Source organism: Simochromis diagramma, unplaced genomic scaffold (assembly GCF_900408965.1).
Source record: "Simochromis diagramma unplaced genomic scaffold, fSimDia1.1 OVJJ01000293.1, whole genome shotgun sequence".
Taxonomy (NCBI): domain Eukaryota; kingdom Metazoa; phylum Chordata; class Actinopteri; order Cichliformes; family Cichlidae; genus Simochromis; species Simochromis diagramma.
The window spans coordinates 10,730,037-10,756,467 of record NW_024386801.1 but is presented as its reverse complement, the minus strand read 5'-3'; the positions used below and the strand labels follow the sequence as shown (position 1 = coordinate 10,756,467).

The window sequence follows — 26,431 nt, the reverse complement described above, 5'->3', positions numbered from 1 at the left end:
TGACCTTGTGGAGGTTAGGCTAAGGCAGCTGTCTTATCACATCGGCCCTACCCCAGTCTCAAGTGGTCCATCGAGTGCTCTGCTGGCACCAGACTGCACAAAGAATGCTGGCATCCTTTCATTCTTTGAGCCTCCATCTGCCACGACTCTGACCAAGGGGCTACTTCTTATTTTAGACCTTCTATTCGCATCCCCGCATCCGTGTCCGCTCATACAGACCCCCACCGGCCCATCACCCCTGTCCCATTTACCCCTCACATCCACTCTTCAAACGTAAAACTTGGGTTCCCAAGGCGGAGCTATGCTGAACTCTATGAAGTAGACTGGAAACATCCGTGTCCTTTCCCAAACTTTGTCAGGTGAAGGATAGTGGTTCTGCTCTAATGGGCAGAGGAGCAGCTTTGCCCTCTCAGTTGCAGCACTTTAAAAGGAAACCCCAGACAGCCAGTACAAAACCAACAATCAGACACACTTATCTCTTTGTAATAAGCACAGTTTATTAACAGTCATTTCACCAACTCATCTATGGGAGAGTCCAGAACAACGTGTCTAAAGCTCCCAGTGAAAATCTCCTTAAAAACCTTTTTCCTTTGTAGCTATGAATGTTTAAAGTTTACTCCTCTGAGTGAAATTTCATTATTTTTGTGATGATTTTTTTAAAATTACATTTCATTTGCCAGTTTCTCATTTTTCTCTAGTCTGGGTTGAAATTTGTACAGGAATTAACCCCCAAAACCCCAAGGATAATCAATTAGTAAACTGTTTTTTCTCCTAAGACCTTTTTTTTTTTTACACAGTTAGCACTTACTTTTTTATATATTGTTAGTTAACAGGTTAACAGGATTCTCTTTTCCCAAGGAATTTGTATAAACTAGTAACATGACACATGTTGCTTATTAGATTATTATCGAATAATTTCTAAAACTGAGACAAAGGAGCGGACTGCATGTACAATTTTCTAGTGATTTATTGCCTGTGTACTACACACACTACCATATGGTGTTGGTTGTGTCATAAAATACATCATATTTTCATGATTGCTGCAACTACTTGACACACCAGGCTAGAGACCAGAACATTTGTAATGATGGATGGCCATCATGTTAAAGATATCAAAGTAACCCAAGAAGAAGTACATTCGAAGTGACACCCGTGTATTACCGAGGGGGAATGGTTGCACATAATGGACTTCACATGCAGCTAGAGTGAAATCTGGTGTGCAGCTGACAGCTCTGCGGAGATAGTGAAATTTTACACTACACAGAATGTGCTGTGGCGGATGATGGACTGCAAAGGCGAAATATTTGGTAAATGGCCTCGGTGTGTTTTAAATTCACAGCGCACCTTATTTTACAAGCTTAGCACGCATTCCTCCAAAGCAACACTAACATGAGTTTATGTGAAAAAAAAAAAAAAGCTGTAATGATGATCTGACACCTTCTGACATGTGCATGCTTCAACATTGTTGCTTCTTTAACCACCTTGTTGGCTGGGGTGATACTCCCAAATACAGAGCCAAGTCAAGTAGTGAAAGATTGCCAAAGAAATGTCTGGCAAAAAAATCTCTCCTGCTGGATAAATCTCCACGGTAGATAAGTACACCTGAGGCCACTACTGTACCAGAACAGTTGACTTTGACTTCTTTGTGTTTAGAGTCTCACAGGTGGGACTAAATTAACTGTAATCATACCCAACTTCTAAATTACTGCACCTCTTAAAGCACGAGTGACAGGAAAAAACTTGATAGGAGAAGGTGTTCTTCATGTGAGATTAATCCAAAATTATACCCAACAGACCTGCGGGATATCCACAGCTTGCTGCTTGAGTACTAAAATATAGTCCACAAGATGAAAAGTGAAACCACATTTTTCTTTGCCTGTGACCTCCATTTCTTGAACTTTTGGCTTTAAAGCTTTTGTTCCCCGTGTCTCTCAGCTGCACTCTGCTACCGCATTGTCTATTCTCCATCAGATGGAGAAGACGGTAATTCAGTGAATCTGAATTGTTCTGTGTTTCAAGATTACTCCCCAGAGTGTGCATGGTAGCCCCACACCGTTAGTTTGGAATTTAAAGGAGTGCAGATTAATAAATCATAAACCCGAACTCAGCACACCTCAGTCACCTTTTTTGTTGTATCTAACACCCCAATTCCCAGCAGGCTGGGCACAGAAAGGCATGTAAGATCTGTGCCGCTCAGGAGAAGGGAAACAAACAGGTGGTGTAAACCTCGGCGGGCCCGGCATCTCCGCACGAAGCCTCCCTGACTCTGTCCTATCAAAGCAGGATGTGAGACCTTGCTGCAGTTCCCTTGTAGTCCCTTGCTATGCACACTTAGTGGCCTCTGGGAAAAGCGCTCCAGGTGCTCATTGACTTGCATGAAGGCTGACTCTAGTTCTCACGCTGGTACATTCAAAAGACTGATGAGCTGCTATTGATCTCTTGCAGAAGATGCTTTTCTCATGGACAAAGAAGTAATAGCAAGAAAATTATTTTCCAATTATCTTCACTTTTATTCTAGAAAGCATGAAAAAAAATTACAGCAGGAGAAAGGGTTTCCCCCCCCCCCCCATCAACTCTTATAAAGTGGAGAAAGCAAACATATCAGACTGATACAAAGTGCACAGAGTTTGGAAAGTAGACTGCTATTACCCATGAGTGCTGAAAGATGCCCAGCGCAAGTCAGATGCCGTTTGCTTTCAAGGACACTTACGATCCCAAGGTACTTGTTGAAGAGGAGGAATATTATTAACCCCAGTGGCACGGCCTTCCATTTCTTTATATTTCACAGGCAGAACCGTCAAACCATTATATTACAACATTTCTTTGAATGGTGAAAGCTAATTTGACTTGGGGAAAATTGTTCTGCGTAAGGTCAAAACAATGCCACAACAATGGCGGAAATGGGGCATTTTAAAAATAACTAGACAGGAGAGAAAACTTCAGAAACACAAGCTGTTCTTTTTTTCTAGGCCAGTGTGCACCAGCTTGCCATGACTAGACATTGTCTAAGTAAAAAAGGGGAAGTAACACACTTTTACTTTAGAGGAAAGCATTGATAGATGAATAACTTGCTTTTAGATTTGTGGCTCCAGACTTAGTTCGGGGAAACTTGATAAAAGACCGTGAAAATGTGAAGATGACTCATTTTTAATTCTTATAAACCAATTTAAGCTACATTATTAAGCGCTTTAGGGGGAGACAGAACTGTTGGATTAACAGTCAAAATTAGAGTCAATGGCAGCAACACCTTTTCATCTGATTAATAAACTAGACAAGTGCGAAGTGGGCTGCCAATCTTCATTATCCCACAGTGCCAAAATTTAATGCACGTATGCCCTTAGAGTGCTGCTGCCAAGAGGTTAAAATGTAAAGATTGAACTCATAATGGAACTACATTTCTATCTTGAATGTATATGAAAATCATGAATATTGTAAATGAATATTCAAGTGACATATAATTGGAATGACCCGTTGACAACTGAATTTTTCTTTTTATAATTTGTGGAAAGTGTGGCACCAAAGAAAAGGTCAGTTACCAGTTGTACAAAAGTCAGGCTGTGTCCAGTAAACTTCATGAAAGATGTTATGTATAGATATTTTCCCCTGAGGGTGATGGTAATAGAAAGGTTAGTGGGTCACAGAGAGAAGAAGCACACACAAGCTTTATATGATAACTATCTGGACAACAGAATCAACTGCTTGAATTAATCTTACATTATTGGTAGTAAAACAAGTTTTGATATTTTTATTCCACAAGCGAAATCACTAGTTTTCTGGTGGATATACTGGCTTTAGGATTGAAAGCTGAAGGACTAAAGCCTTAGTCAAGAAGAAATATCTGACATTATAGTCGCAATAATGGTCAGGGGTTCACAAATTTAATTAGGACTAAATTAGCTGCACTAATATCAGTGGAGGTCAAGATCTTTTGCTTGACCAATTAGCTGATTGAACCAATAGACAAACATACATTAGCCAAAGTACCTTTTAAGACAACTATTTCCCAGACACTTTGCTAGATACATCTATTCAACTGCTCATTTATGCAATTATCTAATTAGCTAATCATTACAATGCATTCAGACAGATACTGATGGTCAAAAAAACTTTTTGGAGTTCAAACCGAGCATCAGAAGTCGACAAAAAGGTGATCTTAGTAACTTTGACTGGTGGAGTGGGTGTTGGTGCCCGATGGGACGCTATCTGAGTATTTCAGAAACTGCTGAGGATATTGAGATTATCCCACACAATCATCTCTAGGGTTTACAGAGAATGGTCTGAAAAACTGAAAATTTCCAGAGAGTGGCACTAAGAGGAGAACGGCGGCTTCGAGCTGACAGGCAAGAAACAGTAACTCAAAGCACCACTTATTACAGTGAGATTGTGCTGTAAGTGCACAAAATGTCAAAAGTTGAAGCAGATGTTGCACCAGACGCCAGGTGCAGCTAAGAACAGGAAACAATTCACATGGACTCGCCAAAATTAAACAACAGAAGTTTGGAAAAGTGTTGCCTGGTTCTGATGAGTCTTGATTTCTGCTGCAGCATTCAGATAGTGAGGTCTGAATTTGGTGTAAACAAAATGAAAGCATGGATCCATATTGTCTTGTATCAATAGTTCAGGTGCTGGTGGTATAATGGTATGAGGGAGGGTTTCTTAGTACGCTTTGGGTCCTTTAGTACCAACTGAGCATCATTTAAACAGCACAGCCTACCTGAGTATCGTTGCTGACCATGTCCATACCTTTAAGACCACAGTGTACCCATCTTCTAATGACTGTTATCAGGAGGTTACCACATCATGTCACAAAGCTCAGATCTCAAACTGGTTTCTTGAACATTATTGTGGGTTCATTGTACTCAAATGGCCTCCACGGTCAACAGATCTCAATTCAATACAGCACGCTTGAGATGTAGTGGAACAGGAGATAAGCATGTGCAGCTGTGCAGAAACTGTGTGATGCTATCACGTCAATATGGACCAAAATCTCTGAGGAATTGTTTCCCCTGCCTTGCTGAATATGTGCCATCAAGAGTTAAAGCAGTTCTGAAGGCAAAAGGGGATCCAACCTTTTGCAAACATGGTATAGCTAATACACCACTGTATACTGTCAGCCATAAGAAAAACTCTGAGAAACACGTCTCGGAGAATATTGGACCCATCATAAAAGTTGCATAAAGTCTAACATATTGTTTGAACTACAGTCATCTGAGGCTATGTTCATTGACTGCAAGTTTGAACATTAATAAAAATCCAAGGGTGTAGTGTTAAAAAAAAGAAAAGAAGAAGAAGTGATCTGCCCAGACTTCTGTAACCTCTTCCTCATCCTCCCCCATCTACTGTATGCTTAAGGCTAGGAGTTCAAGGCTGGTAATGTAGACACCAGTTTTTGATGAGAAAGAAGAAAGCAGAGAATTAAAAATGCAGCATCCCGAGCTGTGCTGCTATGGTGTACTCTTAATTTCCCCATCTTTCAGAGGGCTGTACCACGGCAGGGATACTCAGTTAAAATGTTGAGACAAAAAAAAAATAAAAAATACTGCAAGCAATTCAATAAAATGTCACCATCTGACAAAAGTTACCACTCATTTTATTGGAGCACTATTACTAATTTACTCACCAAACACACATTTTTACCAGCCATTTGGCTCTTTGCCACTGTTCATTTTAGACCAACAGTGAAACGACTGTGCAAGACAGAAACGCCACGGAGCAGTTGTGCTTTTACTCGTGTCTTTTCTGTATAGGACATGGCAGTATGACAATATTCTGTCTAGAATCCTTAGTGACACAAGACTCTGGAGCTCCCCTATAATTAACCCTGGCTGAGCACCAGCCCAGGTAGTGCACGAGTGAAGGCCCACTGAATGCCAGCATGTCTGGCAGACACCATCCATTTCCCAAACCTGGAGATGATCCTGCACAGGAGACACTTTGACACTCTCTACCGCGTACACGGTGGACTCAGCAGAGCTTCGGCCAACAAACCCATCTGTGGAGCTCATTATTAGATCACTGCTAAAGAGTCAAACAAGACCCTCCACACTGAATCTCAATTCTGCATGTAGTTTTTAAGCTGTTTATACAGTATCACTATTCCATCAGCTCAATAGGGCTACGATTTTTTCCTCATTATTTTCCCTCATTCCTTTGTTTATATTGGAAAGACGTCATGCTACAGCAGGTTTGCTAAACTGATCAGGTTAGCAAACCTGGAAGGCTGTTAATTTTGTTCATATGGTAATGAGTAAGTATAAATAGGCTCACTGCAGATAGAGCAACATTAATATGTTAATATCCATAGCTATCTGCGCCCCTACCACACATGCTATATGAAACTTATGGTATATGAAATCTTTCCACAGCATCGAGAAGAGCTGAGCTTTATTGTGCATCAGCATTTCTTAAAAGGGCCCATAAGAGTTCTAACGTTCTCTGTATCGTCTCCGTCGCTGGATAAAGCGAATCCATAAGCTCCTCATTGTTTGCAGTTTGACCAGGTGCTTGGCACATAAAACCCCTACATTCATCTGCCAAAAACTGCTGGCTTGCACACTAGACTTCAAACATCCCTCTTGGTCACAGCGCCGAAAATAATTTTTCAAGAAACTCCGCTCCACTTAGAAACACAAACAGTTTTTATTGAGGTACTTAAACAAATATTTATATCAACGGCAAATAGGGTGTAATCTTTTTTTAAAACAATAAAAGAAAGGCAGTCCCAGTCCCGCAGTTTTATTTGCTGCCTTGCAGTTAACCAGAAACTGGGGTTAAACAGGTTTCTTACAAAGAAAAGAAATCAATTGGCTGCAAAATAAGTATTAAAGAAACAGGAGTTTTTCTATTAGATTAACTAGAATGCATTTTAGCGTAACCACACATTCCCTTACCTTTTTGTTTCTGACTGCTCTTCTGGTTCCAAATGATTGAAGTGTTAATTTTATGCAACTCTTAATCGTCTTAACTTGCTTCTCATTTTACATATCCAGAAGTGACGAGGTTACTTATATAGGGTGTACCGCACACCTATTGAATGAGAAAAGGCTATTTTCATAACCACAAAAGCTTCTTATCCACTAAATTGGCTAAGAAGGTCCGTTTTTTGTTACTAGACTTATCCAAAGCACACTTAAAGTAATTAAACATCAGTAAATCTTAAATTTCAAAGCATTTTTCTAATAATGGGCAAGGAATGAAAGGACCTCATGACATCTAAAAGCCTTGATGGATTCCAGTCACCTTGACATGTTTAGCCAACTTGTTCTGATTTTTTCATTTGAAACAATCAAATAGTCATAGAAAATAACCTACGATATAGCAAACCTGCTCACAATGTTTCATTTAAACTCTAAATGCATAAAAGACTCCACAAATAATTTAACATCACTTGATACCAGGAACCAAAAAAGTCGTTTTGACCTCCCGCCTTCATTGTAATTTCATGACAGTTTCATTTTAAATTCTTTCTTCCCGACTTTCTACCAAATTGCAGTTCACAGGCGGACAAAAAAGGGATTCTCCGAGTTGTTACTAAACAGTCAAACGCCAGCAATGCTGCTTGTTAAGCTTCGACATGTTCAGCAAATCCAGCTGGCAGACCATCATTACACAAAATCAGACTCACTCCCTCTCCAAAAGTGTTCCTGATATCTAAGTAACAATGAAGAAATAGCTGAAACGTGAAATGTAAGCCATTAGGAGAAATAAGATATATGAGAGATTGCATCTGATTTTCTTTAAAGTTCGAATGTAATTTCACTTTCCATTAAATTCAGGGTGGTGGGAATTATTTTGCGGAATAGATGATTGAACCTGGGCTGTCGTTAGGGTTCAAACAATATCCAAGAGTGTGACATGGGTTGAAACCGCCCAGTGCTCCGCAAATCAGCTGGGCACAAAATACCCTTCTGTTCCCACTGTCACCTCCTGGTACCTTCACGCTTTGTGGATATTTCACGGAGGGAGGGGCGGGGAGAAGAGAGCCAGAAACCAGGGGCTGAGGGCCGAGGAGCCTGGATAAATTAGCCAAACCACTTAGGTGATTTCAACTAAAATTAGCAGTGCTGCCTGTGGGCTCCATCAATTCTGAACTTGCTCAAACTCTGACAAGCATGGGGGAACTTTTTCCCCCCGGCCCTCTATCTAGGAGCCCCCTCTGTCTGGCTCTCTCTCTCTCTTTCCTCCTTCCACCCCATCCTCTCCTTTCTCGCCACATTTTTACAACACATAGCTCCAATTAAGGCTCTCATCCTCTTTCTTTAGTTCTTACCTCATTCATATCACAGGCATCGCTGCTGTTTCAATTTTGGAAAATATTCCAGGGCGATAAAAACCCCCAAAACATAATAATAATAACTGAGACTTCCAAGGTTGATGAGACACTATAAACCTTTTTTGTCTCTCCCCCCAGTTTTCAAAGCACAAACAAGTGGTATTTACACAAATGCACAAACATGTGCTGTGATTCATCTTCAAGGTTTACAATCAGGATCTAGCTCCATAGACTGATGAATAATAATGTGGTAGCTGAGAAACCACGGGATTGATCTGAATACAGGGGAAACACAATGAGATGAAATTTCAAAGGGCTCCTTTGGAAAAGTTGTATGCTGGCAACACGGCTACAGAGACTTCTACTTTTGAAACATGCAGCACATGTCCTAAGTATATCATTTGACAGAGTAGGGTAATAAAATGAAAGAATAATGTAACAAGCTCTCAAATCGACACCTGATTCATTATAACTCTCACTATTTTCGATTGATTTTTTTCATCTTGGCCATAGTGTGAGCTTTGACACACCACATCACCCATTATTATTCTTATGTGCACATATGTATACCTAATGAGAATGTAGGCAGACTGTTCTGTTTTGTTCTTTCTTTACATACAGCACAGGTCCTTGTAAGTGTTTCGGACTTAAAGCCTTTATGAGTTTGTGTATGTCTGATACCAACCTCCCTTATTTTATTTACTTGTTTAAAATAAGTCATCTTTCTACCCAAAATGATAAACACTGAAATAAAAAAAACATTTTTGATTCAAAATCTGTGAAAAGCAGCGGAGTAAATCGTGCCACATTCCAAACAACTTAATGTGAAGAAACATGTTGCTTTTCTGAAAGCAACAGTGAATGATGACTAATTTTCATCAACAACAGGGGTGAAATCCTCTATCCATGTGTGTTTACAAAATTAACTGCACATTTTAAGGTGCTCTTTATTAGCACAATTAATTGCTCACTGTAGTCGAAGCTGCAGGGTTCAACTGCCTTTCACTGCTAATCAGACAGCAAGTCATCAGCACCCGGACAGCTTGCATGCTAAAACCGGAGCACGGGAGCATGAAAAACCCAAACATGTGTATGTGCACACAAATTAAACAAAATGACAATATTTAAAATGATACTGCTATGACTCACTCAGACGTTCAGTCAAACATATAAACATGAATAAAATCGGGGACTGCCCGATCCCACAGAGGAAAGGCTGGTGCAGACAAAGACATTTACTAGGAAAAAATAATGCTCGGCTTAAGCAGCCAAGCAGACTAAATTGACCTATTCCTTAATCGCTTTTAATGAAGACAATGTGAGCCCTGAGTGCCGCTGGGACCCCAAACACTGGCGCTGCCTGCGTGCACTGCCGCAAACTGGCTGCCATACAAACAAAGCTGAGCAGCTGATTTTTAATTTTAAATTGTGAATTCCAAATCATTTCTCCCAGAGATTACCTTTCCCCCAGCAGACTTTCTCTAATTTGTTCAATTAATGGGAATAGTGTTCCAATTAAAATGTCATGTCCAAATGAATTTAATTTGAGATGAAACTGCCTGCGACAACTGGTTGGTGAGAGATCTCTGACAAAGGAAACGAATGAAGCTGTTATAATAATATCAATCCATCCTTTTTAGATGTTATCATTTTCATAATCAGACTTCTTTTGTGTGTGTATATATATATATATGCTATATTTTAAGCTGTAAAAATGCCCAACCCTGTTTCATTAATGATAAAACAAAGCAAATGCACAATTTACTTTTTCACAGTATGTTTGAACTTGACTGGTTCTCGTCACCACATTCATCCTGTTTCATTATACTCTGTTGTTTAAGCTGCAACTAAGAGGCAGCTCAGAGACACCACTGAGACAAAGAGGTCAGATCAAATTAAAACTATTTGATCACGCCACTGTACAACATCCCAGCCAGCTGCCCTTTCTTGCCATTATGCAACTACTAACATCAGTTACTTCTTCATAGATAATATGTGTGGCCTGATGTAGCTGCATCATTATATGCAGGGTTACAACAAGAAGCTTAAATTTATTTAAAGCAAACCCGGAGCGAGACCAAAGAGAGCAGGCCACTACACGAGGATAAAAGCAAAGTGGTCGACTTTTCTTTTTTAGCTTCCCCTGTGAAATAACTTATTTGCTCACATGTTCATTTTGCCTCAACCTCCATTTTCTACTGGGCCAGGACTGGTAAAAATGTATGCAGACAAATGTTCACATCTCTTTTGGGAATGTCTAGCGGAGGACATTTCAGTGGGAATATGCGAACATTCTTTATTCGGCATAACAGCTCCTGCAAACCTATTGTTTTGAGTTGACAAGGTGCTCCACGAAACCATGTCAGCTCTTATATCAAATTCACCATTCTGACCTTCGCCCTAGTTTCAAGTGGGGGGAAAAAAAGAGTCCACGTGAAAACAGAGTGGGAGAGGGCTGGAGAGAGTAAAGACAAGAGAAGTTAAAGAAAGGAGATTTCCAAGGACGACTAACTTTTTAATGGAGTCTCCAGAAGCTGGAGACTGGTACAGTAGTGTAGAGGAGGGCAACAGGAACAACAGCTCCCTCTGGGGTGAGAAGACTGGTCAAGGGTATCAGCAGGATATGTAACCAACTATCTGGCAAATTGACTGATGCTTCGCTTGCATCAAAACAACATATCCAGGCAATCAACTTCTTTGTTAATACAAGGATGGACCACTATACATGAGCAGACTATTGGCAAATAACATGGCATTTACCACTAGTGGATGGTGTTTATCTGCTTTGTTACATTCATTTTGGCAACTTGTTGTATAAAGAGCAGAAAAAAAAAAGAAAGAAATCACACACAAATTAGTCTCGGCCAAGAAATCAGAGTCAGTGCATCGATTATTACAGTCCTTTTTCAGAGGCTGAGCAGTAGAAATATCTTTTCTTAAATAAAGCACAAACAAGTGGGGTTTTGTTGAGAGCAAGAATGTATTTTGGCAATTCAATGCATAAATTGATACACAGCAAGCGATATATTAAAAGAAGCTTTAGAGCATTAATGAAGTGCAACTTTCAGCAGGGGCTCCAAATCATGTTTTAATGTCTATGACACTTTCTATACTCACTCGTTTAATTTGCATGTAACAATTCTAACAGAGGGGACACAGACAAAAAAAATTAAACAGACAAATCTCCTTTGTCTTTTGTTATTTCTAGCCCAACAAAGTGCTGTAAATGTCACTACTGCAACACTTTCTCCATATGCCTCCAGACATCATCAAAAGACTATTTTTACTTTTTATTGGTAAATCGTCAACTTTTATTTGAAAGTAAAACAAATGACAGACGTTTCAGCCCCTTGGCGCACCATCATGTGGGCAGGACAGCAAAGCCAGGCTGCCTGACGAATGCCCGGCCAAGGCAAGCTGGAGGGAAGTAAAAGACACTCCTCCTCAAACGGGCCCGTCAGCTTTCAAAGAAGCAGCCATTAGCGAGTGCTCATCAAGCGAGAGCAAGGGCCCGTCCATTCCCCCGGAGAAGCGGAGCAAACGGCAGGCCACAATGCCACTATGCGAGGAGGGAGGCGGAGGACTGCGGAGATGAGCCCTGGACCCAGTGGTGTTTCCGAGCGGAGTCAAGCCGCACGTCCCCGGAACGCTCAATTCCCAGCCCAACTGTCACGGCTGGCACTCGATTCAGCCCCTTCAAGCACATAATCTGTGCTCGTATGGCTGTTAAACACCACACTCTCCGGTCCTTCACTCATTTTGTGCCATGGTATTGTTGTGTCTGCCGTCTTTCTATTATTGAGCCATTAAAGGATTTGGATGGAGAGTCATTTATCAGCATATGGTATCTTGATCAGCGACAAGGCAATAAGATAGCAAGAGACAATAAATTCCTTGTATATTTAGAAATTGATAGTTACTTATACTGGGGCGATTTAGGAAATGTTATATATAGATATGCATATATACATAAACGTACACGTGTATGTCTGTGTGTATATGCTTTGTAGCACAAAAACTTATACAGTCACTGGGTCCATGCTTCATGCAGTGAGAAGCAGTGCGCGGTGCTATCGCCGGGAACAGATGAGAGAGCCGACTGATTCGTGCAAGTTGGGGGGAGAATCACTGCATTAATCTCAGCGAACACTGTGGGGTCTAAGGTGGCACGGCGCCATGCCGGAGATTCCCACTTACAGCTATCTCTCCCGATGACAGAGCGATAATGTCACCTGGGTCCAGGTGAGCGAAAAATGGCAGCCTGCTTGATGCTCAGCCGGCTGCTTTAATTGGCTAAAACAAAGTAATTTGAGAGCAGTATGGGGGGGCACGAGAGGGTAAACGATGGGACAGAAGGTCATTGCTTCTCTTTCACTCTGCTGTGTGCCATCCACCAACACTCCCAGCATGTGCTACAGTTAATATTGAGATCTATTATACAGAAGGCTTTCACCATCTGCTTTATACACCGAGAACCTGTGCAACACACCTTGTTATTGATTTTTTTTTTTATGAGATTTTGTTTTCCTACACTGTATGTCTTCTTGAAGATGTAGCTTACTTTGATTCAAAGGGATGATAAGACACTCAAATATTACAGATGTTTGGTAAATTACAACAAATGATGTAACAACATCAAAAAAGCTGTCAGTAAGGCATCCATCACAATTATCCCCGAGCCTATGGCGGTGTTTTTGAGTTGCTTGTTTAGTCTGGAAAGCTCTATACAAGCTTCTAGGTTATCTTTATTGCAAATAACGATACCTTGCAACAGGCGTTCACTTAGTATTGGAATACAAAATCACAGCATCAACAATAAATCACAAAAAAAATGATGCGCGAAATGGAAAATTCATACCAAAATAAGCAAACTCCCTCTCTGGGTAGTGTGACAAGTGCAGCCAGAGTGCTATTTGCTGTTAAGTCAATAGCACATGAGAAAAAGACAAGGAGTTTTTTAGTTTTATAACCAGCTGTCCTAAAGCGACAATGTGAGGGTAACAGCTCAAGCACCCTATGATGTGGATTCTTCACACAAACCAATTTGGCACTAACCCTTGTGAGGTGCTGCCTGTTACACCTGGCCAGACTTCTTTCTGATCTGGCAAACAGATGAAATCAAACTTCCATTAAAGAGAGTTGGCATTTCAGTAGACATGTTTTACAAGTACTCAGGAAAATACATATTTGCTGGCATCAAGACCAACACCCAATTTGTAGTGCTCGGCTTAAAAAATATCAACACCCGGAGGTGGTTTTCCAAAAATCGTTATCACGTTTTTAACATGTTTCTATGAAAGAAAGAATCACCACACCATCCAACACATCACATGATCTCATCACCTTCAAGAAGGCTGACAATTATAGTATCGTTTCCTCAACTACTAATTATTTTATAGTATTTTGATTTGTTGAAGCAAGTTCCCGTGTAAAAAGTATAAATGTTTCAAACCTGAGCAGACAAAGCAACAACGAAACAACAGAAACAAAGAACAATAGAATAAAAAGCTGATGTGCTGCAGACATAGATAACCACGTGTGTACAGAGCATTTCATTAACACCTGTGTATCTATGCGCATGTGTGCAATTTGGCCATGTGTGTCTCCGAGCGTGCATTCAAGCATGTGGGTTGTTTGACTGCATCGGGATACGTGATGCACCTGTGTTGAACAAATGACCTCCCGTGCCTGTGTGGGTTTCTCCCAGGTGTGGCTGATGCATGGATCATGTGTTGCAGAGTGCTCTGGGCCACATTGGCTCAATTGTCATGGGATCATCTCTGAATGTGGCCATGAATTTGCATTGAGCGAAGGAACGGTTCACCTCCTCGGCGCAGCCTTCGATGCATCTGAGGCGCAGGGGAGGAGCGCGCTAGACCAGCCCCCTGCAGGCAGAATCAGGTGTTATCTGTCTGACTGGGGACACCACCATCAATCTCTCCTGTCCACTTTCCTTTGCGCCGAATCAAGTCAGCACAGTGTAGTGCATCTGCGTTGACGACATGCAGACAAGATAAGCGATCGAGCGTGTCAAAACTTTGCCGTGTTTGTGTGATTTGTTAAAGGAGCGGAGATAATCGTTTAATCATTACAACCAGTTTAGCTTTTAAACCTTCAAAAGATATTGGGATAAAAATGTGATGCATGAGTACAAGCTCCAACAAGGTTTAAATTTAAAAAGGCAAATTCAGCACTTGTCCTTTCATCCTTTCAGTTACTGCGAGCTTTCGCAATGAATGCGGCTTAAAGTGACCACCTCACATGCTTGGGAAAATATAAAAATCACACTTAGTGTAATTGGTTCAGCTTTTATGAAACCTTTCAGACACTTGTTTCAAAATCCATCCTCTATTTATTCTCCTCCAGTACTGCTCCTACTTTTCATATCAACACAAAACAAAATATTTCCTCTTACTGCTGCACAGGGACACAAAGGGCACCTAAAACACTCAAAACACTTGATCTGCCGTCTTGCACCGTGAACTGTCTAACTATCTAAAAAATTAACTCAACACATGTCTGATACTTGTATCCGGACAGCCTCTTTTTTCCACATTAGTCACAAGCCGGCTTCACTGGTGCTCAATCAAAATACAGTTACACCTTTAAATGACACATACTGGCAAAATGGCATCGCCCAGCATGTTGCTCTTTTCGCTTATCACCTAGGAGATGAAGAATTCATCTGAAGATTTGACCCATTACTTTTAAAAGCACAGTTAAGTTTGGCCCCGAGCTTTACTAAAGATCTTAAAGCTCCCTGGTAGCTAAAACTGCAGCCTCAAATTCTCCTTGTATCTGGTGGAAATATTTGCTTATATCTGCTTGAGGACCTTGCACTGGAGAAAAAAAAAATTCTTGACAGCAAATAATGAAAGCTTTAAAGTCAAAATAGCAAGCGCAATTTCTTGTAATTAATTCCTATGACGAGCCTGAGCGTGCCGGGGGTCACTAAGCAGTAGGGAGTTTGAAAAGCCCAGGGAGAATCATAAAATCAACCAAAAGACGCCGGAGAGAGCAGAAGAGGAAAAGGGAGGTGAAAAACCTCTGTTGACACCTGGTCTGTATGATAATTTGATCTGTGTATGATGGCTCAGAGTTTGAAAGGCACTTTGTCCAATTAGAAGTGTGCAGAAAATTTCCACCTGCCCCTGACAGAGATGAAGTGGCTCTTTCAGAAGACACTGTGGCACTGAGCCAGCAAAGAGAGCCCAAACACCGCAAGTGGAGCAAGCAGAAATTAATGAGCATCACAAGCCACACTTGTTTAATGCAAGATGACATTGAATGAATAGTCCCTCGGACTATTTCACAGTATATTTTCAATTTCACAAACAAACTCGCAACCTCCCCCCCCCAAAAAAAGCTGAACTTATTATTGTTCCTGAAGAGACGGCAAGCTAAACAAAAAGTTTTGTGTCAACAACAGCTCAAAAAATCTTTTAAAGAATTAGATTTGGACATTTTTATACCTGGAACTTTCTCGAAGCGCTGTCTCCAATATAGCTCTAATCCAAATAGCTCTTTGAAATAAGCATTCAACCAAAAAAGAAGGAAGAAAGTTCAAAGTTAAGACGAAAAAAAAAAAAACAGTTTTGTACATTAACATAACTTGAAAGCAACTGAAATAGTTATGCCATAGGACAATCTCAAGTTCTCGATAAGTTCACTGCGCGCAGCGAACGTCTGCAGGGTCTGCCACTACCAACCTCAACCCAAAGTTTTCATCTTCCTATTTCTGTACGTCTATTTCGGTCTGTCACATAAAAATAGGCTTTTAACAACCCAGCACGGCGTTAATTATTGCCTCTTAAGCACTGCATTACTAAAATAAAGCTGCAAATATTGATTGATCAGACAGATGATATTTGTCAGTGAATAAGTGATTGGAGAATCATACATAGTGAAGTCTGTCTTTCAATCACTGTCGGAAAGCAGCACTCCAGTATTGCTGCACTGATTGAGCCCCATCGTGCCACAGTCTGTCTTAGCACGCCTCCTAAAGCAATCAATTCACAGACGCGCACACACACAAGAACCAAATATTCATTAGTAAGTTATTCATATTCAAAAGCTGCCTTTCAAAAGTAACAAAAGAGCAGAATTGTGTTTGACAGGCACGTTGCAGTGTTTCTGTGACATACTGTGTGAGGCAAGAACAATTGTGATCATCTCCTATTATTTTGTGAGTAGGCAATTGTGTTCATTACTGTTGTCTGTCAGGTGGAGAAATCTGTATGAACAAATGTTATAGCTTTTTTTTCCTTTCACAATAAGAAACATATACAAAAGACCTCTTTAATATTACACATATTTTACAATTAGTGAGTTAATGTTTGGACAACACAACAACTAATATGAGCTGTTTCAATAAGACCAAGCTAATAGTTTCACACTACTGCTTGATTTGATATGATTAACACTTGTGGGTATTGTTTAACTACTCCAGCCCCATTGGCCCCGAGTAGCGGGCACGAAAAAAAAAAAAAAAAGAGAGAAAAAGACAGAGATGGGCCGCGATGTTAATAATTAGTTAGTTCTGCGTTCAAAAAAATTCTGTCCAACCTCACCAGATTATAATCAAAGGCTGAAAATAGTAGCTGATTGTAATCGGCACTCAGAAGTCACCAGGGGTGTTTGAAGAGCCCGTCAAGCCTGCAAGTGGAGCTAATTCGATTAAGTGGTGGCAGTACCTGGAGGGGACGGATCTGTATCTCTCCCTTTTTTATTTATGAGATTAAGTTGGGCTTGTTATTCCAATATAAATAATCAAGCCAACAGAAATGACACTGATTTTCAAGTTGTTTTATCTCCCACGTCTCCAAAAGTTTTCTGTTTATTTCAGGTGACAAATAAACTTTGTGAAGTAATGACACGGCACTACTAATGTAACGAAATTAGCAGTGGAGGATGTTATATGAGTGCTTTACCTCCTGCAGCACTGGGATTTTGTGTGACAGAACCACAGAAAAGCAATGTTGTTACTATAACAAAATATTTTGGTCTTCTTTTTCTTTAAAAATTGAATCTGTAAAAACGGAAAAAACACTTTGCATGTAGTGCAATAATGGCGCACAGACTCGTAAAAACACATTGTTCTGAGTGAAGGTTTAACAACTCCTGAGACCACCTTCTCTCGTCTACACTATTCTGTTAGATGTAATACATGGTGAGAATGCGTAAGTGCAGACATTGTTAAATTACATTATTACTCTAAGCATAGGAGAAAGCAAATGGATTATTCTGCCTTGTTATTGTCCGTTGCTGCTGCTCTTCATCTGTGCTAGAAAGGCAGCAATATGCAACAGATATTTCCATTTTTATCTTAGTCAGACATCATACGCGACAGAATCCTTAAAGCAAGGCTGCAGTGAATTTAGCCTTCAGAAAGAAAGATAAATGACAGCCAAGAAGCTCTTGAGTTGTGCTGTTTGAATAAAATGCTTTAGATTTCTTCTCGTTTTAAAGCAGACATGTGCACATAATGTCCATAGCTGGCCGATCAGAGTGCACACACAGGTAAAGGATTTGTGATTTGAATTAAATAATAAAAGACTTCTCTGAATGTCACGCAGGGCGTGGTGCAGTCTGGCAGGTGTTTTGCAGGAGTTTTGTTAAGAAGTGAAAGGAATGATGGTTTGAAAGATAAAACGGTCAAAGTTTCTGAGTGTAAAAAATTTACATGCAAAGGGCTTACCTACCTGCTTGGGAGCTTTTCACCATCCACAATGATGGAGATGTGAAAGCCTTGGCCATAGATGTGACATAAGAATCCCCCCAGAGTGAGATTTTAGACCCCTCTCACCACATCTTTCCCTCTAGTCCTCTTCTAAGGGGCCCTTTTCATATCACAGAGCCACAGAGAGGCATGGAGCCAAGCAGCACAAGTACTTAGGTCACAGTGTACCACATTAAAATTAGACTCCTTTAACGCCCTCCAATAATGCATCTGGAGTATTTCCGGTCATAACTATTCAAAATTTTCTATCTAAGATACAAACTTCAGTAAATGGGCCATAGATCTGAGCTATCATTCACCACTGGAGATTTCACATCAAATCTGGTGTCTGTCACCAGTTGAAATTTCCTCGCCAGCCCCAGTTAAGTCACTAGTGATTCAAACTCAAAAATAAGCTGTCCCACAAGAATAAAACTTTCATAGATGGTCTAGGTTAAGTTTTTAAACTTATTTTAATTAATATTGCCTGTTAAAGGCTGGCATTGAATTACCTATAGTGTAAGCCTAAAATAAATATAAGTTCTAACTTAAATTGTGCAAAAAATGCAAATTAAATATACACATGAAATGCATTTATGTCAACAAAAGTAAATGATATACATAAATGCATTTTCAAGCCAAATGCACTTTAGTTTATATGGACAATTGTGAGTGAAATGCACAGGTCAAGCAAAAATCTGCTATTTTGCAAATGGCAAATACTGTGGTGCATGCTTCAGTTCATTTAACAATGATTTAATATGTGTTATGCATAAAATTTTAAAGTGTTAAATGAACAGAGAATATTGGATTTTCATTTGTGACAAACAGAGCTAAACAATGAAAAACAAGCAAATTTCTTTAACCAATGTCTAGAGTCTTTTCACAAGTTTAGTTTAATTTTAATTAAACTAAACTTAATTTACTACCTTTAATGTATCTGTAACTATGCATCTCTGAGACTTGAGAGACTTTTTTATGTCATATTTACAGGTCAGACCAATCGAGTATTTGCTGAAATAGAATTAAACTCTAGAGCTGTTTCACATGTCTTGTTACATAAAGAAATCAAAGGTCCCTGCCAAATCCAATAGTTTAGCAAATGGAGTGGTGTTACCAAACACCATATCATGAACAGCTGTGTCTGTGTTTCAGTTTTTTCCTGGAATTGCACAAGATGTTAAAAGAAAATCAGTCATGTTTCCACTTGGAGCAGCATTCTTTTTTACCTCACAGTATTTGTATACAGCTTCCCTCTGTTCTGTATGATGCTTTTTTATACCAGCTCTTCCAAGTCTGCACGAAAGAGTGCTTGTCCTTCTTCAACACTGAGATGATATTTGCTGTCCCTCTTGTACAGTACCTTACATCTGTTGTATGCATTAAAGTTGGGGTCTAGCTTTACACACTGATGTTGACAATAACCATAATGTGCAAATAATAAAATATTTATGTCAGGATTAATCCAAATTGGCTCTGGTTTTCTAACCGCCTGTGCCAGTGTAAACTGTGTTTTGGCATTAAAAAAAGTACTGTCTGTATATACAAAGACAACACGGTGATAAGATTGCATGCAAGAAGTGGAAAAGGTTTTTATGACTGACCCTGTTGCATACGCTTGTGTTGACCCTGCAGAAAAGCCCTTTCATTTTGCATACACTACAGCTGCATGCAAAGCAAACTGACGATAAAGTTTGGTTTGATTTGATGTGTATTACTGGGATTTCCCTTCTGAAGGCACAAAATATAGAAAGGAGAATATTTAAATCACCTGTGCAAACTGATTAACTGTTTGTGACATGCAGTTTGCTGCTAATTGTGTTGATATTTAATGCAGAAAAAAAGCATGGTTTTTTTTGTGCTTTTTGTGCCTGTGTTCAGAAACCAAACTTTTGTTAATGACCCATAAAACTAACCACACCTATGAGTACCATTTGGGGATTGTACTACTAACAAAGTAGGCTATTGTCAAGTTGTGAAAATGTTTAAACATACATTGTCCAAACACACAGTATTATGATTTGGTTTGCTTTTGAACATATGTGCAGTTTAGGTATCACATTTAGTTGGAGGTAACTTAAGCCAGCTCTAGGTTAGGCCGACCGTCCCTGTGAAAGAATGAATTCATCAAACACAGGGGCTGGAGGAAAATTTTGTTTGCTGTGAAGCAGTGTTGCTTCATCAGGGCAAGCAAGGTAAGCAGAGCTTGTCCAGTGAACTAACACCAACTAAAATATACCAGTGTGAAAGCGATCTGTCTCCTTGCATTTCACAGTATTATGTCATAAAACTGCTCACTTGTTTGCATCCATCCTTTAATTTCCTACCATCTTGCGGCCACAGTTGGATATTGTCTCTGGAAGCAGGCTTTATTCTGCTTGACTCTACTGGAATCTATACGGGGCCAGCATTATGATGGAAATGCCCTTTCACAAAGCTTAGCTGGCAAGCTGCAAGACAATCAGTTTTTCTGGTACTTTGCATGTCCACATTGTGGATAAACCGCTGGGCTTTGGTGGGAAACTCACAGGTATGCTAGAAAAGCTGACTCTGCTTTTACTACTCTGAGATCAGTTACAAACTACATGTTATGTGGAGACAGAGCTAACATTAGTACATAAACAAGCACTCCATGATTTATCATCTCAACAACAAGGTTTTCTCTAGCTAATCACCTTGGCCAACCTGGGTGATGTAGCGGAGTTAGAGTATAGTGTGAAAAAGTTTTTAATAATTCCTTCAGCACAACAGCAAAGAAAGCATCAATGATGGAGAAGGGACGTCAAATCCTGCCACGTCTGGTTTAATAAAGCAGACAAGTTGCACAGGTGCAGGCTCGGCCATCACTTTCAGATTATCATCTATGAGAATTCACTTGGTTGATTGAACGTACTAAATTTAACCCCAGTGTTTTGCTAAAATATCAACGTCATTTTTTTATTGATATTTTTAATCCCAATGAGCTCATTAAATTGCTTTTTTGTTTTTTTTAAGAAATGGCATCCTCACAGGACAGCGACTATAAACACAATTTTACAGAATATGATAAATTACAGGAGATTAGACAGAATATAAAATATTTAAAGCTCAAGCTCAAACATGCAGCAGTAATACTGATTCATATAACAACGCAAGAAAATATTATATATGCAGCATAATTGCTATTTGTTTTAATACTTTAAGTTAAATGCTCCAATAGTTCACGGTTTACGAGGAGTTGGGTATGTCTGTGAAGGTTCTCAGTCATCCAGGTCATCGTAGTCTAAGGAGCTTGGAAAGAAAGGTGTGTGGACTTCTTTAAGTTGCTTGAAGACATTTCACCTCTCATCCGAGAAGCTTCTTCAGTTCTAGGGTCAAATGGTTGAGACGCCCAGATTTAGGGACTCTCCACCAAGCTCCTTAGACAAGGAGTTGGGTATTTTCATAGTGCAGTATAATTTTACTAAACAATTCCTCCAGTACTTGTAATTGTCAGGTAATGCTAAATATTTTGATGGTAAATACTAAAGTACATTTTTAAAATAATTCTTCATCCAGAAACAACTGCAGAAAGGTTAAGACGTGTCCGTGCAGAGTACAGAAAGCTGCAGGAGGTTGTCAGTTTATATAAAAGAATAAAAGACAGGCAGTGAAAAAATCATAAAAAGATCTGTTTTAATCTCATCTAATGTGTCTTGTTAAGCATGTTTCTTCCTGTCATCATCATATACTCGCCTTTCTGTGAAAGTCACCACACACATCACTGCTGTGAAGTAACAGTAGTAACCACTGAGCCACTGTGCTGCTAATTTCATATTTTGAAATGACAGCAAGAAAAAAAAAGCTTCACATCTTGCCTGGCAATATTTCAATCAATGCTCATCAACTACTAACTCTAACATTATGCTGATATTCACAGGTACACTGCCTAGATAAGCATGATGCAACTGAAATAATGTTTGACCTTTGAAGCTCATAAGAACAGAAGATCGGGTTTTTTTTTTTCCAACAGCTCTAGTGCCAAAGTCGAAACGAGAAACAGTTGTCACCATCTATGCAACAGCTCGGTGTATGGTTGAAGAAAGACTGACTGTTAACATTTAATGATGTTAAGTGTCTGATGGGTAGCAATAAAACAGTTCATGATATCATTACCTCACCCACATTTCAGAATTGAAAACGCAAGAGGACTCAGATTTGATATTATGTTATAGCCAGCCAGCCAGAAAAAAAGGACACATAATGGAGTTCCACTCCTGGATCTGTCCAAGCTGAAGTCTCAGTTATAAGCCTATACCTGTACCTTCACACTCTCCGGCGGGCAGAGTGCCCTCATTCACTGAATCTGAGAATGCCACGGCCACAGTAATGCCGCTGTCCATTCAAGAGGCGCGCTAACCTCAGCCAACTGCCAGCTTTCTGAGATTTAGTGTAAAAAGTTAAAACTCTATGCCGCTGTACCTCATCCGTCCTCTTTCAGCAACGACTAAATAAATGCTGGCTGTCTAGCTGAGAGCTCTCGTTTCACTCCCCACAAATAAAACCTCTGAGTAAATTGTGGCTACGTGTTCATTAAGAGATGAGTGACAATGTTTAAACTCTCCTCCGTTAGACTGGATCGCGCAATATACTGCACTGTATGTTAACACTTCTCTACACTGAAACCTGAAGAACAGGTTACTTTTTTTATTTTATGGAAACAAAAATGTGTGGTGGGAAAAACTACAATAACGCTAGATGTAGTGAAACAATAGGAAGAAAGCTGTTATTCAGGCTAAAAAAAAAAATCATATCAGAATTAATCGAGATATGAGACGGAGGCAAACTAATAAGCAGGAGGCTCTGTAATATTCTCCACCACAGGGAACCACATCACACTTCACCTAGTGACAGATTACGCTGTTCTAAACCAACATAATGTTATTTGTACTTTATGAGTAACCTCTTACTCCCTAACGAAGGAAAATGATTTTCAGATGACTCACAGTCTGCATACATGACAATGATAGTGCAGTACAAGAAGACAAGCATATCAATCAGCATCATTCGGTGGAGTCTAATTCCACACTTCTAGGAAGCACGCACATTTTCAGCAGTCGAACAAACTAATGTTAAATGCGGATGCAAACACCAGGTCTCTCATCACACGCGCGGCTTCGGTGCTTCCCTGTGCAACTGTGAGATTTCAAACCTCTGCAGAGACCATCACCTTACATAACTAAGCCATTAATATTGATTGTTTCCAAATTTGTGAACGGAGAGATCTTGCAATATGAAAATAACACCCTTTCTTCTTTCCAGTAATGATATACCAAAAGCCCTTCAAGGCCTGTTCTCTGACCCACTCAAGTCTTACAGCAGAGCTTCTGCTGAAGTAAGCCGTTTCTACTTATAAGGTATTAGCACTCAGGGTTAAAACAGTAAACGCTCTGCATGCAGGATAAGAAATGTGCATCCTCAGAAAGTCTAATACAGCTGCTGTAAAGAGGGAAACTGCGCTTAAGCGAGTGTCTGCCGCCTTTCAGATGTTGGTTTCCGTGCCTGGCCTAAAAAGCCAGAGTCTGAGCGTGGAAGCGTAATCCTAAAAAATGTTTCAGAAGTCTGTAACACTGCTGTGAACTATAAATATTTTTTTACTGTTTCTTTTTTTCTCCTTTTTTATTGTTTTATTTTTTTTAAGCAACCCTACAATCAACTCTGCCTACGCAATAACCCGGCTGCAGCTTCTCCTTAATAGAACATGTGTACTTTCAATTGAATAAAGCAATTATGGCATAATATCTTTATGAAAGCAAGCTTTTCTTCTGCTCTCCTGCATGATGAATGCTGTAAATATTTCTAGATTATTACATTTATAAGACATCTCCATCGTGACCTCAGTTTGGGGGTCTTTTAAAACAACCAGTGGCCTTCCTTTGTAGCATTACAATACGTTGTCATCTCACTGTAATATTTATTAATGTTCTAAAGGTTAGACGACTGACCGTAACAGAGTGGATGGAGTTAAAGTTTCTAATGCTAAATCAGCACTGCACATGACAACTTAATGAGGCTAAAACATGAATTACGCTTTTCCCACCTGTATGAAAGGCTAAAATACAAAACAGGATTTGAACTACACAGTTAAACATGAGAAAATAATTCCAGAAATGTAACCATAAGCGATGTCAGACAAATATTTACTTGCATTAAGTTTTTGAAAAGTTCTCAAAAGTTTTCTTTAAGCCCTCTTATGCTAAATAATATCCAACGATAATCTGTTTTCTTTGTATAAAGGCCAAAATAAAGTTTCCGTGCTGAGAACCTCCTTTCAAAGTGCAGAGATTGCCCCAGTGAAGACATTTTTTTCACCCATTCAGCATTACATAACAGACCAAAGGCGTTCTTTTTCCTGTCTTTCTCTTTCCCAGACGCACTTTAATCCTGTGCATAAAAGGGTGGGGTGAATATGGGTCAGCAGGTTAGGAGTGTCTCAAAGTCAGACTTGTGAAAAAAGAAATCAATCCACGAAGCCTCCCAACTACCTGTCTTTGCCCCGCTATTACATAAGCGCGCAGGCTGTGCCAGCCCACAAAGTCACACAGTTTCGCTTGAGCGGTAAATACATATAAATAGTCGCTGAACTGGGCTGTTTTTTCTATATAAAACAAGCGCGGTGATAACGAGGAGTAAGGGGGGGTAACCACTTTATGAAGTGAAAAGATCTAAGATGATGATTTCTGCTCTCAGTTGCGCGCCTCTGTTTATGGCTAAACCTGTTACATAACCAGCTTACATTCCACATTCACCATATCACACTCTAAATATACCCTTGCGCACAGGAAGAGTGCGCTCACAAAAAAGAAAAAAGAAAACATCGTTCAATGAATGAATGTCACATCTACACCGGTCGCTTCGCTGCCATGTATCCACACCAACTCTGCTTGTCAGGAATCAGCAGAGAAAGCACTATTTCTTTGAACTTGGGTGAGCCCGGTTAGCCTGTGCTGGATACAGCCGAGAGGGGGTGTGGTTAAATACTGTCTTGTACTGTACAACATGGACGGGACGTGATGGATAAATCGTGTAAAAAAGAAACAGTCCTCATGCAGCAATGCAGACGTTTTGACGGGCTAATTGCAATGTAGGGCTCGTTTGGCTTTCATTGTCTGTTCGTATTGAAGGGAGGGGGGTTAATCGCAAAAGGCGTGCAGAAGCCTCCAATGCTTGCAACACTGTTTGCTGGCATTAAACAAATTCCAGCTGCTGGGGCGTCTTTTTCCACACAGGAATAGCGCAAATCTGTTAGCTGGAAATGTAAAAAAGGGGAAAAAATCCATCCAGACGGTACAGTGTGTTGTATAAGGCACTGTGGAGGACACGTCTGTGCGAAGGCGAATAGCACTAATCGATAAACTAACCCACAGTTTCCCAAAGTTCACTTTCGACTCTGTGACAATATCGCGTTAGAGCGAGCACGTTAGCCCGTTTTGGCACGAGGAGAAGGTCCCGTTGGTCAACTCCGGGTTCCTGGATAATTGATTAATCTTGCAGTCAGAGTAAATGTGACATCTGTGACCGTATCACCCCCTATGATTTGAGCTGTCAGCAGAGCCTAAACACCAGGATCCCACACCGAAGCACTCATTACGACCAAGTGGGTAATCGCCGCTGTGGTACTAAATAAAAAAAATAAAAAGCTGTGTACCTGTGGTTGGGTGATTTTTAGACAGTGTGCAGTTATTCAAGGGGGACGCGATTTAATTCATTTTTGAAGTTTGATGAAAATGTCCCCGATCGCTCCGTATTTCTCATCAAGTGAAAAGGGGGAAATCGGTTCGCTTACCTCTGTTGGTGCTTGAACAGGTCTGCCTTCGAACCGGGGCTGGATGGTCCGCTTTCCGGAGCGTCTCCAGGTTTACCGGGGTTTCCCTGACCGGGGTAGCCGGCTCCGAGGCGCTGTTGCCCGGGTCGCTCGCTGGATCTGGAGGGGACTCCATGTTGAATTTCAGATTTATTGTTTAACTACCGCTGGTACTTCAAACTAATTCTATGCGATCTGTGAGCTCCGACACCACGTCTCGCTATCTAATTTAGAAGTAAGAAATGAGAAATGCGAGTGTGTCTGGAGGTGGGTGTGTAGGTTTGATTGTCCACTAGCAGCGCTAGTGAGAGCTCCAGTCATGCAAACTGGAAAGGGAGAGGTTGTCAATAGTCGAAGAATAGATGTAGGCCTGAAAGTAATCCACGCTGATCGACCCCGCGCAGTTTTGCATGGTAATATCGATTTTCTATTACTGTCTAACCATTTCCAAAGATTTTTTACATCTCTGCATTTGCTTATATGCAAAATAAGAAAACCGGGATAGAATACTATGAATTATAAACTGCAAAACTGCACAGTCTGGCCAAAAATGCATCCTTGTGCACGCAACTGCGCCTGTAGCTACATAATCTATTTCTTTTAGGCTGTCGATCTAAAA

General features: G+C 40.2%; 1 protein-coding gene across 1 annotated transcript in view; it reads right to left on the bottom strand.

Moving 5' to 3' along the window:
- roraa (RAR-related orphan receptor A, paralog a) overlaps positions 1–26,109 on the bottom strand; it is a 185,184-nt gene extending 159,075 nt beyond the window's left edge. The window contains exon 1 of the mRNA XM_040025748.1: positions 25,795–26,109. Coding sequence (XP_039881682.1) covers positions 25,795–25,948 — 154 coding nt within the window. The 5' untranslated portion in view covers positions 25,949–26,109. The remainder of the gene's footprint in view (positions 1–25,794) is intronic.
- Between the last annotated feature and the right edge of the window lie 322 nt (positions 26,110–26,431).